Below are 14361 nucleotides of genomic sequence, written 5' to 3' on the forward strand. Positions count from 1 at the left end.
TGCTCTAATTTATTTTACTTCTCCATAAGCTATTAAACTGAATGCATTGCTGTTATTATTACTATTTGAACAGATTGTTATCTGTTAGATCAATTAAAAATAAGGAAACAAAAGGTTTTATTTTACTTTCATTTATTCCTTCCTTAATGTTTTTCTTTCTTTATGTAGATCTGAGCTTCCAGCCTATATCATTTCCCTCTTTCTGAAGAACAGATTTTACTGCCTTGCAAAGCAGGTCTAATGGTGACAAATTTCCTCAATTTTTGTGTGAGGAAGTCTTTATTTCTCTTTCATTTTTAAGGGTAATCTGGAAGAATTCAAGGTTGGTGGGTTTTTCCTTTTAACGCTTAAAATATTTTACTCCACTCTCTGCCTGGTTTCTGAAGAGAAGTCCAATGTAATTTTTGTCACTGCTGTTCTATAGGTAAATTGTTTTTTTCCCCTGGTTTCTTTTAAGATTTTCTTTTTGTCTTTGATCTTCTGTAGTTTGAATAAATTGTGCATATTGACTTTTTGGTGTAGATTTTTTGATGTTTTCCTGCTTGGTATTCTCTGTGTCTCTTGTATCTGTGGTTTGGTTCTATCATTAATTTTGGAAAGTTCTCAGTTGTTTATTGTTTCAAATACTTCTTCTGTTCCTTTCTCTTTTTCTTCTTTTTGGTCCTTTATTTTTCATTTTTCTGGTGGGGATCGTTCCTTGATGACCTTCTCTATTTCTTCTGTGGAAATTAGTCTAAGTTTTCTATCTCTACTTGGGTCAACTCTGGTATACTGAATTTTCCATTTCATCTAGGTTTTAAAATTTATTTGGAGAGAAGCAATAAGCTCATGATTTTAAAAAATTTCTCTGATCTAAAAAAAAAAATTCTCTGGGGTCTCCTGGCTGGCTTAGTCAGTAGAGCATGCAACTCTTGATTTCAGGGTTGGAAGTTCAAGCCCCATGTTTGGTGTAGAGATCACTTAAAAATAAAATCTTAAAAAATAAATAAATAAACAATTTAAATTTTTAAAAAATTCTCTGTATTAATGGTTATTTTCCCTTTGTCATTTCTTTTTTTTTTAAAGATTTTAGTTATTTATTTGACAGAGATAGAGACAGCCAGCGAGAGAGGGAACACAAGCAGGGGGAGTGGGAGAGGAAGAAGCAGGCTCATAGCAGAGGAGCCTGACGTGGGGCTCGATCCTATAACGCCGGGATCATGCCCTGAGCCGAAGGCAGATGCCCAACCGCTGTGCCACCCAGGTGCCCCTGTGTGTCTGTTTTTGTGCCAGTACCATGCTGTCTTGGTGATCACAGCTTTGTAATGCTATCTGGCCTGTCATTTTTACTGTGGTAAATACAGATAACATTTACCATCTTAATCTTTTTAAGTGTACAGTTTAGTGCTATTAATTACATTCATGCTATTGTGCCATCACCACCACCGTCCATCTCCAGAATCATTTCACCTTGCAAAATTAAAACTCTATACATATTAAATTATAATTCTTCTTTATACTCCTTTCTCAGCCCCTGGAAACCACCATTCTATTTTCTGTCTCTACAAATTTGACTAGTTATTCTAGGTACCTCATATACATATATGATGAATCATATAGTATTTGTTTTTTGTGACTGGTTATTTGATGGTTTGTCAGTTTTTAATAATATCCTTTGATTTTCGTTTATTACCTATACAACTTTTAGTGATCTTTTTTTTCCAAGCTTCAGATATTTATTAATCAGTATAAATCCCAACACAATACACCAACATGATTTCGCGCATTTAGAGGGGAAATAATTCCTGGATAAGTGGGAAACTGTGAGGATGGTTTCTGGAAGGCCTTCATTCTGAGCAGCTTTATATTGAAACATTTCATTTAGAAGTCTGGATCTTCTTTCTTCATTTTGCTATAATCTACATTCACTGAGCAGAACTTGTATTAATCACAGAGGACCAGTTTGTTCCAGGATTCTGGGTTATTCCTATCCCCACTGACATCTGGATTGAGCAATGCCAGGTGCAAGTATCACAGTGCTGCTCCAGTACCTCCCACTCCAATAAATATGAGGAGGAGGATCAAGCTCAGAGGCTTATTGGCCTGACTGAGGATCTGGTGTAAAATGGTTGCAGCAGAGGCCTCAGGTCCAGAGGAAGAAAAGATCAAATATGCAAGGCCCCTAACAATTAGTGATTATTCTACTTTCCCGTTTCTCCCTCTCTTCTCCTTCTATTTTTAGAAGAATTATTTTCACCGTTAGTGTTTATGTGATATTCTTCTGCACATCTGCCAATCCTTATTTTGGTCTGAGATCTAGAATTACATCTATGAAATGCACACCTCAGTTCTTTAATGAAGTTTTCCTAGTCATCTCTTGGTTGGATGAAGCTCAACCACTCTGGATTCCTCAGGATGGGCTCATGAGCGTAGTATTTTCTGAATCCATGCAAGTTTATACCTGTTTTTTGGGAGACTTGATACTGACTTGAATGACAATTTTCCTGGATATAAAATACTTTACTGTTACTTTGTTTCCTTGAGTTTCTTGAAAATGATCTCATCTTTTGCCCAACACAGGGCTTGAACTCACAACCCTGAGATCAAGACCTGAGCTGAAATCAAGAGTCAGAAACTTAACTGACTGAGCCACCCAGGCACCCCAAAAATGCTCTAATCTTGATTTGATTTCTTTATTGTTCTTGAGAAGTATGATGCTGCCTTAATTTTCTTACCCTTAAAAGTCATTTGTCCTTTTCATTTGGAGTCTCTGAGGAGTTTCTTTTCTTTGTCTTCAATGTTGAATAGTTTTATTAGGGTATATATTGGTATTGGTTATTCTGTTCCAACTTTTCCAGGGATAGGGTGGGCTTCTTAATATATACATTTAAATTTTGTCTCACTTCCAGAAAGTTTTCTTGGATTATCATTTTAGATATTTTGTTTCATATTTTTGTGGGGTTCTCTTTTAAGCCCCTTCAGTTATACAGATTTCGTGTTTCTTTGCCTGACTTCCATTTCACTTGATAACATTTCCATGAAAATGAGATATTAGACTGAGAAAGAAAAAGATGCTTGGCCACTTGAACCTGCGTTTGAAACCATCTTTATTATATTGCCTATTTAGTTATATCAAGTCTGATTCACGTATATTGTGTTTCTTTGGAGCTTTGATCCAAGTTTGCCATTTGACGAGAGAACAAACATCTGCAAAAATTAAATCTATTTAAATACAATGTACCCATTCTGAGATCAGGAAATAGGTAAGATTTGAAGCTATTTATGGGCCATGGCTTGCTCTGTAATAATTTTACTTTGATTAACTTTGCTGTCACTTTGGTAATGGGGAATTGTTATTCTGTCCCAGAAAAAGTAATCCAAGATAGAAAGAAATTCCTCAAAGACGACAAGAAGCATGGTAACACTCAGAAGCAGAAGTACCAGGATTTTCTGGATATTATCCTTTCTGCCCAGGTAAATCTTCCAAATGTCTGAGGCTGCTCATATATGTAGTTAATTGTGTGGGTAAATGGGTGAGTGAGAAGGAGGGGAGACAAGAGGAAAATTGATCAACTGAATTTAACAGTACTTTCGAATTGATGGGTTGGCTCCACACAGTTTCAGGAAAAGATAGAAGTCTATAATTCTGTCAGTAAAGGGAGTCAGATAAGATAAAAATGTTTTACTAATTAGACAGGACTTGGTGGTTATTGCATGGCAGTTTAGGGAAGCACAGGAAAACGGGTCATAGTGTAAGTTGGTAGAATGAGGAGGAGGAGGTGCTGGGAAAGCTGCATGAATCTGGCAGGATGAATTAAGGAACTCTTTGCAAGGCCTACTTTCCTTATCTAATGTTGATTCTCCTTTGGGCTCTGGTCAAAGTGTGGCTCCTACTATGTATTTGTGGAACTGAATTAAAATTGAAGCTCTCATATGAAACTCTGATTTTTTTCCCTAAAGCCATTATCTTGATTGGGGCTGCAGACATCTATAAACTGACATTGCATAAACATATCTCTACTATACCTTCCAGGCTGAAAATGACAACAGCTTCTCAGATACTGACCTAAGGTCTGAGGTGAACACATTCATGTTGGCAGGGCATGACACCACGGCAGGGAGCATTTCCTGGCTCCTCTACCACCTGGCTCTGAACCCTGAGCATCAGGAGAGATGCCGGGAAGAGATCAGGGGCATCCTGGGGGACGGGTCTTCTATCACCTGGTAAGATCTGCATTCTTAAACATTTCATCTTTCTTCCTCTCCCTGGGTTTTGTTTTATTTTTTCCTCTGGTACCTTGGGAACCATTGTGCTTCAAGATATGTGCCTGTAGAAACTGCTCTTTTACTAGAGAGACAAAAATTATCCCCAAATCTTTGCAAAAGAAGTTCACTCATCCACAAGTAATCTGCTTCATTGGTTTTCCAATCAGTGGTGTGTAATGTCCCATTTCTTTCTTTCACCTGCCTTGGTGCACTGGAAATGGGGACTTGATCCCTAGGCTTGCTTTGAGAGTTTGAATGGTAGGACTCAAGTGGGTCTCCTCTCTCAGACCCAAGCAAGCATCCATATCATTTAAGCCCGCATTGTAGTCATTCCCACCCATTTCCTTGTTCACTCCTCAGGACTGGCTTAGACTTTGAACATAGTACTAAACGATATACACTGTAGTTAAGTCTAGTGATTATGGACTGAGAACATTCTAAGTACTTAGGCACTTAAGAAATATGCAAGATTTGGTGTGGATCCTGCCCTCAATGAACTCACACCCTGGGACAAGAGACAGGCCTCTGTATGGATAATTGCCATAAAACCTGGTAAGGGTAGCGAGAGAGAGACGTGCTGGCTACCACAGAAACTCAGAAGACAGGCACCTAGTCCAATATAGGGGACTCAAGAGGGCTTCTTGGGAGATCTGACACCCAAACTGCCTCTTATAGGATGGGTTAGCCAGGTGGAAGATGTCAAAGCAAGACCTTGAGCTTATCTGGTTGTTAAACAATGCCCAGGTTATGGATTTGCCCCTGAGACATGCTGTCTGAAAGAAAACCAAACACATGTCTCTGATTTAAACCACATTCTTCACCCTAGCTATATATTTAACTTACCATTGTTTTGTTGGTCAAAGGGACAGAAAGGTAGAAATGCTAAGGGCTACTCAGCCCCAGGACTAGGGGGAAAACACCATATTTCAAATGCAAAGGTCAGCTCAGTTAGAACATTTGTAAGGAAAAATTTGGGTTTATATAGATATGGTAGAGCTCCAACCTTTTATAAGGAAATACTAGTTATTTCCTACCATAAATTAAAGGTTTAATCTGTGTAGCATAAAATATGGTGTTGATTAGTCATTTTTTATTCACTCTTTAACATTAATTGGATATTTTAACCTGTTTAGGGTGGATATATATACAACCCCAATAGTGGCCTTTCTCATGATTGTCTGTGTGAAATGTGAAAACAATAAAGAGATCTTTGCCAGCTGAGAAAACAAAGTGCAAAGGATCTGTTAACTACCATTTATTTTAATGAGAGAAATGAAAATAATTTTATAAAAAATAAAATATATTTTTATTCCATAACATGGCTTTATACTCACATTTAATGAAATTTGTATGTAGCATGCTGAAAATGTATAATTCTTTTAGACAGATAATAAAACCACATTGCAAAGAGCAATTTCTGAAAAAACTGGCAAGTTGTTCGATGTCTCCATTTGGCTTGTCAGCCATTTCTGCATTGTGTTAAAATTCCCCTCTTCTTCTTGCACCAGGGCTAAGATGCACAACACTGTGTTTCTAAAATATGCAAAGTGCCAGGCTAAGCAGAATTACCCTTTTTATTCTGGGCTTGAGGAGGAAAGAGCTCAAAATGAAAATTTCACACTACTGAATGGCCAGAACCTGCGTTCAAAATAAGTAATCAGAAAAGCAAACAGAAATACAATAAAGCAAATAGACTGAATATATGCAGTCATTTTATGACTAGCTGACTGTCTAGGATGCCAAAAAAACCCTTTATTCTTCTCCCACTGATATTTCACACTTGTGTGGGACAAGTGCTTTTTATCTCTGGGGTGAAATCTTGAGTGAATCTCCTAGAGCACCTGTCCATTTAAGCCACAAGAGCAGTCTCATTTCAGTAATGAAGCTGTCTGGTCCAGTGGAGTAATAAAAAGTGCAAATTCGTATCTATTTGGACCCTCCCCTTCCATCCCAGCTCAGCATTTCTTTGAGTCCAGAAGCCAATGGTGGGTGAGGAGGTTGTGGTTGGCTTCTTTTTGCTGACCAGGTCCTCCCCAACCCAGTAGCTTCTGTTTCTAACCCTTCCATAAGTGGTCCCAGGAGGGAGCAAGAAGGAGAAAGGGGTTGGTACTATGGAGATCTTGCCCTCTGAGCATGGTGGCTGGCTATTCAGTGCTTCCTTTCACTCTCAAGTTGCACATCTGTGAGTTTCTTGGAGATTCCCTCACTGGAGCTTTGCCATGGTGATTCATGGGGCAAGGGAATTCTTGTCCTCAGAACTCCTTTCCAGCTGGTTCTGATGCTCTCCCTCTTGCCAGTTCATTGGCCCACAGAGCACAGTGGAGCACTCCTGACTTGTTTGTCCCTGTTGCTCTCCCCCAACTCCCTGTCTGTTCTGAATCACAGACTTTCCTCTCAGTCCTCTGTTCCCCAAACTCCAGGGGGCACATGTCAGATCATCTAAGTGACCCAAGAAGGCCCTCTTTGCCTAACATGGTTTGGGGGCCCTCCTCTGTTCTCCACAGCATTCTGGCATTCCAACAATTCTCTTTAAAGGATTTTTTTTCCCTCTCAAAACTCTCATGCCCTCTCTCTTCAGTCCTTAGTCATTCCTTCTACATTCTTGATTTATATGGTGAGCTAAGAGTTACAATACTGGTTTCAGAAATCTCCCTAGCAAATCCTTTACCGGTAGATTAGCATCTCATTTTATAATGTGGGTATTTGGCACTTGTTTGGTTCCTCTTCCTCTAGAACCTCAGCTGATCTTGAGGTAGAAAGAGTCTCATATTCTGTTACATTAGCCAATTGCAAAATAACTTCAACCTAGAGATGATATGTACTAGGAATAAACACCAAAGAAGAAAAAAACATCAATATTTACAAACTAGATATGGAGCCTGAGTTCCCTCCTCTCCTTCACTTGTCCTCACAGGGACCAGCTGGGTGAGATGGCATACACCACAATGTGCATCAAGGAGTCACTCCGACTGGCGCCTCCAATCCCATCCATTTCCAGAGAGCTCAGCAAGCCCATTACCTTCCCAGATGGACGCTCCTTGCCTGCAGGTCCTTGCATTCCTTTCTTTAGCAGTTGCTAGAGACCAGCGGATCCTGGCAACCACAGTGACAAAGACTGGCTTTTTTCTCAGCTCTTGGAGGAGTCAAGACAAAACTAAGGAAGTCTGGCTTAGGGTTGGGTGCTTATTAAGAACTTAGTGGGTAATTCTTTGATCAGATATGGTTTCCAGACTTTCCCAAAAGCACGTAGCCATTTGCAAAGAGTCTCTGCCCAGAACCTGGGTGGCCAGAATCCCAACCCAGGGTCTCTTCGTTCACAGGACATTGTTTCTAAAATAACCCTTGTTTGGCTTGTTTGGAGACCCAGGTGAAACTTCATGGGAGATGAGCTGCATTGTCTTTATCTAGAAGACCCAGGACGGGACCTTTGGCTTCATCATCATAGCACTCTTATAAGTGTGCAGCTCTTACTAGTTAACATAGAGCCTTCAAGCACATTGTCTCATTTTCCCGCCCTTGGACATGATCTTAACAAACACTTACATGGTGCTTTTCAGTTTACAAAGCACTTTCAAATACCTATGGTGTAGCCAAAAACCCACTGGAGACCCCATAGTGCAGATGAGCAGAACTAAAACTTGCATTGAGGCCCCACATTTGGAGCCCAGTGCTCTTCAGAGCACAGGTCTCTGAGCAGGGCAAGTGGGAGGCCGAGGGGTGTCACGTGAGACACCCTTCACTTGTCTGCTTCAGTGTTCTGTTAACTCTTGCCCTTGGAAACAAGCCGACAGGATCGCTTATAGCAAAAACCAACAGCTTGTCACTGTGACTTTGTTGACAGATCCAAAATTAATTTACCAGAATTTTTTATGGTAATCAGAAAGTCTTCAAAATCTCTCTCCCCTTATTTTTTAATCCCCAAACCGTGTGGATATTTGCCAAAATTTCCTCCCTTCCACTTACGAACAGAACCAACAGAAACTTGTCACTGGACTTGCATGATGGAATTGTGGTTCTGTTCTTTGGGACGCAAACTATCTCTGGTGGGTGCTGTATTGTCCATTAACAGATATCATTCTGACATGATACCAACAGCTCCTTAAGATAGAATCAGGTATTAAATAAGTCATTGCTTTGAAAACTAAGGTGTCACTCAAGCCTCATTTTCCCGTGGGTCCTTGACTGCTGACATCAGCTACGGCACACAGAACTCTGCCAGGAGCCAGCTCATTCCCTTCAGGAAGAAAATTCTTACTGAAGAGTGGTGTAACAGTAGCCCACAACTTGCTCTATCTCCGGTAATCTTTTTACTTCTTTCCTTTCACAGGAATAACTGTGGTTCTCAGTATTTGGGGCCTTCACCATAACCCTGCCATCTGGGAAAATCCAAAGGTATGACTGTCTCACATGTAAATACTTCAAAAAAACAAATGCTGTGTAAGTAACTTTTTGTTAGCACAATGTGGAAGTGGCAAATGACACAAACCAAATAAAATAAACATAAAGACCAAAATTGTTCAACTTTTCTCCTAGAAGAAAACTGTCCCCCCCCACTCCTACTTCATGTTTGCTTCGAATGAACAGATTGACATAATGCCACACAATCCGCTCCAAACTGCCATCTGTACTGCAGTGATGTGCTTCGCAAGCTCCGCCAAGCCCTCACCTAGACATCTGCAGGAGTGTAGACTGTCCATGTAGCCAGGCAGGCGACTCAAACTCTCTTTTGCTGGGTGGAACAATCAGAATTCGGGCAGAAACCGATGACACACTCAAGTTGGGCACTTTGAGGAGAAGGAATAGTAAAGGAACTAGTTACAAAGGTTTGGTAGGGTTTAAAAGAGCAACATGGAGCACGCAATTGCTGAAGGGCTTCCCAACTCTGGGCTTGGCGGGAGAGAGAGTTACAAAGACCTGAGCGAGATTGTTGTGCTGGAAAGGGTCCTGAGCAGGAGTTGGGCCTCCAGTAGAACAGCCAGCCTGAGGCAGCTTGGTAGGGTGAGGTCCAGGGAATAAATAACCCAAAAGCTCTCTCCACCCACCAACCCACCAGATCACCCGTCAATGTCTTTTATTAGCCAAACCTAAGAGCAAACTATGCGGGTCCACTTCTTGGAGCCCAGAGCAGAGCAGGAAAGGGAGGAGAGAGGATCTGGAGAGGCAAAAAGAAGACACCTAGCTAACCATAGCGCTTGATTCGATCTTCTTAAACTCTAGACACTCACAATACGCAAAGATACTTCCTTTCACTGAGTGGCTAGGGCTTAAGATCTCTTATGTGTAATGGGAGGTGGACTGCATGTCTCAGTAACAATTGATCACATAATCATTTTGGCTAGACTTCTAAGTGGGTGCATTCTTTTTTTTTATATTCAAATTAATTTTATTTGAGTGTAGTTGACATGCAGTGTTCCGTTAGTTTCAGGGGCACAACTCAGTAATTTGACAAGTTGATACCTGATGCTATGTTCACATCGCTATAACAATATCAGTGACTATATTTCTTATGTTGTGCCTTTTACTCCTGTGACTTATTCATTCCTTAACTGGAAACCTGTATCTCCCTCTCCCCTTCACTCACTTTGTCCAACACCCAACAACCGTCGGTTAGTTCTCTGTATTTATAGGTCTAATTCTGCTTTTTGTTTGTTTATGCACTTGGTTTGGTTTTTTTTAGATTCAACTTACGTGTGGAATCATATAGTATTCGTCTTTTTCAGTCTAACTTACTGCACTTAGCATAATACCCCCTAGGTCCATCCGTGTTGTCTCAAGTGGCATGATCTCATCCTTTTTCTGGCTGTGTAATATTCCATTCTATCCATCATATTTTCCCTATCCTTTCATTTATTGATGGACACTTAGGTTGCTTCCATATCTCAGCTATTATAAGTAAATGCTGCAATAAACATAGAGATGCATATATCTTTTCAAATTAGTGTTTTCGTTATCTTTGTGTAAATTAAGTGGGTGCATTCTTACCTCCAAAGTGAAAATAATATCACTGGCCCACCCTAGCATTTCTGCTTTCTCCATACTTAGTCTGGATAGCATACTAGTCCACTAGGAGGCCAAACGAGGGCTGCAGGTCTAGAATTGTCCTGTCCAGTGTGGTAGCTATTCGTCACACGTGGTTATTGAGCACTTGAAATGTGGTTAGTAGGAAATGAGATGTGCTGGAAATGCAAAATACACACTGGATTTTGAAGACATAGTACAAATGTGGAATATTTCCTTAATAATTATTTGTATTGCGTACATGTTGGAATGATAATACTTTCTACAAAATAAATTCTATTATCAAAATTATTTTCACATTTTAAAACTGTGGCTATGTGGGATGCCTGGGTGGCTCAGTCCATTAAGTGCTTGCCTTTGGCTCAGGTCATGATCCCAGGGTCCTGGGATCGAGTCCCACATCAGGCTCCCTGCTCAGCGAGGAGCCTGCTTCTCTCTCTGCCTGCTGCTCCCCCTGCTTGTGTGCACTATCTTTCTTTCTCTCTGAAAAATGAATAAAATAAAATAATAAAAATGTGGCTACCAGAATGTTGAAATTACATATGTGGCTCATGTATTTCTGTTGATTAGTGCTTAGTAGTAGCTTAAGAAATGTGCTGATGGTGTTTTGGGAATGGGGGTGGGGTTGCCCTGTCATTTCAGGTCTTTGACCCCTTGAGGTTCTCCCAGGAGAATTCTGAGCAGAGACACCCCCACTCCTTCTTACCATTCTCAGCTGGACCAAGGTAAGGACAATGTGAAGTTGTTGAAAATTCACAGAAATATTTACTTGGAAACAGCTCTTTCCCTTTGGTGCCTCCGCTCTATATATTCTTCCACGGAACCCCATCTTCTCACCAGATTATGAGGTAGATCTTGGTATCTGTTTGAGCCCCCGAAAAGACCATTTAGTTCACAAAGGACAAGGCCCTTCTCTGTCACATCCTATACAGCCATGCCTCAGAAAGTTATCCCACGATGCAAACTTGCTCATAAGCCATGCAGCCCACCCCCAATGCAGGAGAAACAATTCTTCTGTTTTCCCCTTAATTTCAGATTTATTGAGGTATAGTCGACGTATGCAATTGCAAGATATTTAAAACAGGCATCCTGGTGATTCACTATCTGCATTCATTATGAAAGGGTTCTTCCCCCTCTAGTTAATTACCACCTCCTCCACCTTACAGGTTTATCTCTGTGTGTGCGTGAGGACGTTTAATTTCTACTTTATTAACAGATTTCAATTACACAGTACAGTGTTACCAACTATAATCACCACGTTTTACATCACATCCTCACAGGAGAAACAGTTCTGTAAGCACCTCCAAGTGCCACTCTCTTTAGGGAGAGCATCACATTATAGCCTCTCAGTTCATATTGTTGCAGGGAATAATGGAAGTCCAAAAGTTCACTGTGAAAATGCTGCTTTACCGTGAACAGTAGATTCATTATTCTAGCATCTTAACTAAAGAGTCAGAAACAACTACCATTTCCTCGTGTATCTTTCTTTCCCTCGGTGTCTGCAGAAACTGTATCGGGCAGCATTTTGCCATGATTGAGCTAAAGGTGGCCATTGCCTTGATTCTACTCCGCTTCAAGGTGGCTCCGGACCCCACCAGACCTCTTGTCTTCTTGCACCAGATTGTCCTCAAAGCCAAGGACGGGGTCCACTTGCACCTGAAGAAACTCTCCTGATGTTACAGCCCCGGGTACAAAGATTATGTATGTATTCAAACTATACATGTATATATATATATACACACAGTTTGGATATATATATCCATCCATCCATACTACATATATACATACTATATATATAGTTTTAAAATTAAACTACAGCTACTGGGCCAAGAAAATGAAAAGGAATAAAAAAATATGGTGGGAGGGTTAGGGGTAGGTGGGATGGGGGTCTCTGTGTAACTGTACATTATCCAAAACCATTTCTTTGGTGATACCCTGTGTCACCTGGATCTGTGTCTGTATGATTTGGGGAAATTTTCCAATCATTTCTGTTTGATTCTGGCTGCTGTTAATGCTATATACCAAGAATTTTGCTAGGTGACTTCCATAAATTTTCTGTTGCTTTTTAAGATAGTTTTTGGAATTACACAATAGGTACACATATGCTTACAGTAGAAGATATCCAATATTCAAAAAGCATGTAGAACAAAAAGTAAAAATCCCACTCCACATACCGTCCACCTCTCTGCCCTGACCAATCCTACTCATTTTCCTAAAAACAGAATAGTTTGGTGTGCATTCTTTCATAACTTTTCCTATACCTTTCATAAATACATATGTATGTATGTATTTTTACAAAGGGGATCGTATCCATATTTTTCTTGCTTTTTTCACTTAATAAAAAATACATCTTATTCCTAATCATAGATTCATGATATTCTATAATATGGATGTATTATAATTTATTGAACTATTTTCTTATTATTGGATATTTAAATTATTTGTGGTTTTTAAAAAAATGCTTATTGGCCATTTGTGTTTATGTTGTTGTCTGTGACTCATACATCACTTATGCTTCTTTTTCCGTGGAGTTCTATATGAGTTCTTTAATATAGTGGGTGATTGTCCTTGATTGTAACTTTTCTTTATAATTTTCCTCATTCTTTTACTTTTATAAAACTGAATGGTGTCTGTTAGCATACAGAACTAAATTTTCATGAAATAAGATAAATAAACTTTTCTTTATGGTTTCTGGGTTGTAATCTTGGATAAGAAAACCTCCATCTGGAATATTATCTAGATATTCTATGTCGTTTCCTGGTGCTAACAATGCTTGTGAAAGCGAAGGAAACAGTCAAAAAAACTAAGAGGCAGCCCACGGAATGGGAGAATATATTTGCAAAGGACACTACAGATAAGGGGACTGTTATCCAAGATCTACAAAGAACTTCTCAAACTCAATACACGAGAAACAAATAAACAAATCAAAAAATGGGCAGAAGATATGAACAGACACTTTTCCAATGAAGACATACAAATGGCTAACAGACACATGAAAAAATGTTCAAAATCATTAGCCATCAGGGAAATTCAAATCAAAACCACACTGAGATACCACCTTACGCCAGTTAGAATGGCAAAGATAGACAAGGCAAGAAACAACAATTGTTGGAGAGGATGTGGAGAAAGGGGATCCCTCCTACATTGTTGGTGGGAATGCAAGTTGGTACAGCCACTCTGGAAAACAGTGTGGAGGTCCCTTAAAAAGTTAAAAATTGAACTACCCTATGACCCAGCCATTGCACTACTGGGTGTTTACCCCAAAGATACAGACGTAGTAAAGAGAAGGGCCATATGCACCCCAATGTTCATAGCTGCATTGTCCACAATAGCCAAATCATGGAAGGAGCCGAGATGCCCTTCAACAGATGACTGGATTAAGAAGCTGTGGTCCATATATACAATGGAATATTACTCAGCTATCAGAAAGAACGAATTCTCAACATTTGCTGCAACATGGACGGCACTGGAGGAGATAATGCTAAGTGAAATAAGTCAAGCAGAGAAAGACAATTATCATATGATTTCTCTCATCTATGGAACATAAGAACTAGGATGATCGGTAGGGGAAGAAAGGGGGGGTAATCAGAAGGGGGAATGAAACATGAGTGACTATGGACTATGAGAAACAAACTGAGGACTTCAGAGGGGAGGGGGGGTGGGGGAATGGGATAGACTGGTGATGGGTGGTAAGGAGGGCACGTATTGCATGGTGCACTGGGTGTTATACGCAGCTAATGGAGCAGAACTTTACATCGGAATCCGGGGATGTACTGTATGGTGACTAACATAATATAATAAAAAAAATTAAAAAAAAAGAAAGAATAAATCATGGGAATAAAAGGCACAGTGTAGCGAATATAGTCCATGATATTTTAATAGCATTGTCTGGTGACAGGTGGTAGTTACACTAGTGCTGAGCATATCATAACATATAGAGAAGTGGAATCACTATGTTGTACACCTGAAACTAAGGTAGCATTGGGTGTAAGCTATACTCAAATAAAAATATTTTGTTAGCCCTGATAGAAACAGTAGCAGTATATTGTCCTTGCCAAGTAAAAGCAAACTGATCTTGACTATCTGGATGGATAAGAA

The 14361-nt window shown here is 39.9% G+C and overlaps 1 protein-coding gene and 1 pseudogene across 2 annotated transcripts in view; one reads left to right on the forward strand and one right to left on the reverse strand.

The window, feature by feature from the left end:
* Window positions 1-13132, forward strand: part of LOC100471717 (cytochrome P450 4X1) — a 34241-nt gene extending 21109 nt beyond the window's left edge. For both annotated transcript variants that reach the window (XM_034652064.1, XM_034652069.1), the window contains exons 7-12: window positions 3347-3453; window positions 4013-4203; window positions 7160-7293; window positions 8573-8637; window positions 10906-10988; window positions 11769-13132. In XM_034652064.1, the coding sequence (XP_034507955.1) occupies window positions 3347-3453; window positions 4013-4203; window positions 7160-7293; window positions 8573-8637; window positions 10906-10988; window positions 11769-11937 (749 nt within the window). In that variant the 3' untranslated portion in view covers window positions 11938-13132. The remainder of the gene's footprint in view (window positions 1-3346; window positions 3454-4012; window positions 4204-7159; window positions 7294-8572; window positions 8638-10905; window positions 10989-11768) is intronic.
* LOC105241613 lies at window positions 1727-3224 on the reverse strand (annotated as a pseudogene).
* Window positions 13133-14361: the final 1229 nt, after the last annotated feature.

Source organism: Ailuropoda melanoleuca, chromosome 2 (assembly GCF_002007445.2).
Source record: "Ailuropoda melanoleuca isolate Jingjing chromosome 2, ASM200744v2, whole genome shotgun sequence".
Lineage (NCBI taxonomy): Eukaryota > Metazoa > Chordata > Mammalia > Carnivora > Ursidae > Ailuropoda > Ailuropoda melanoleuca.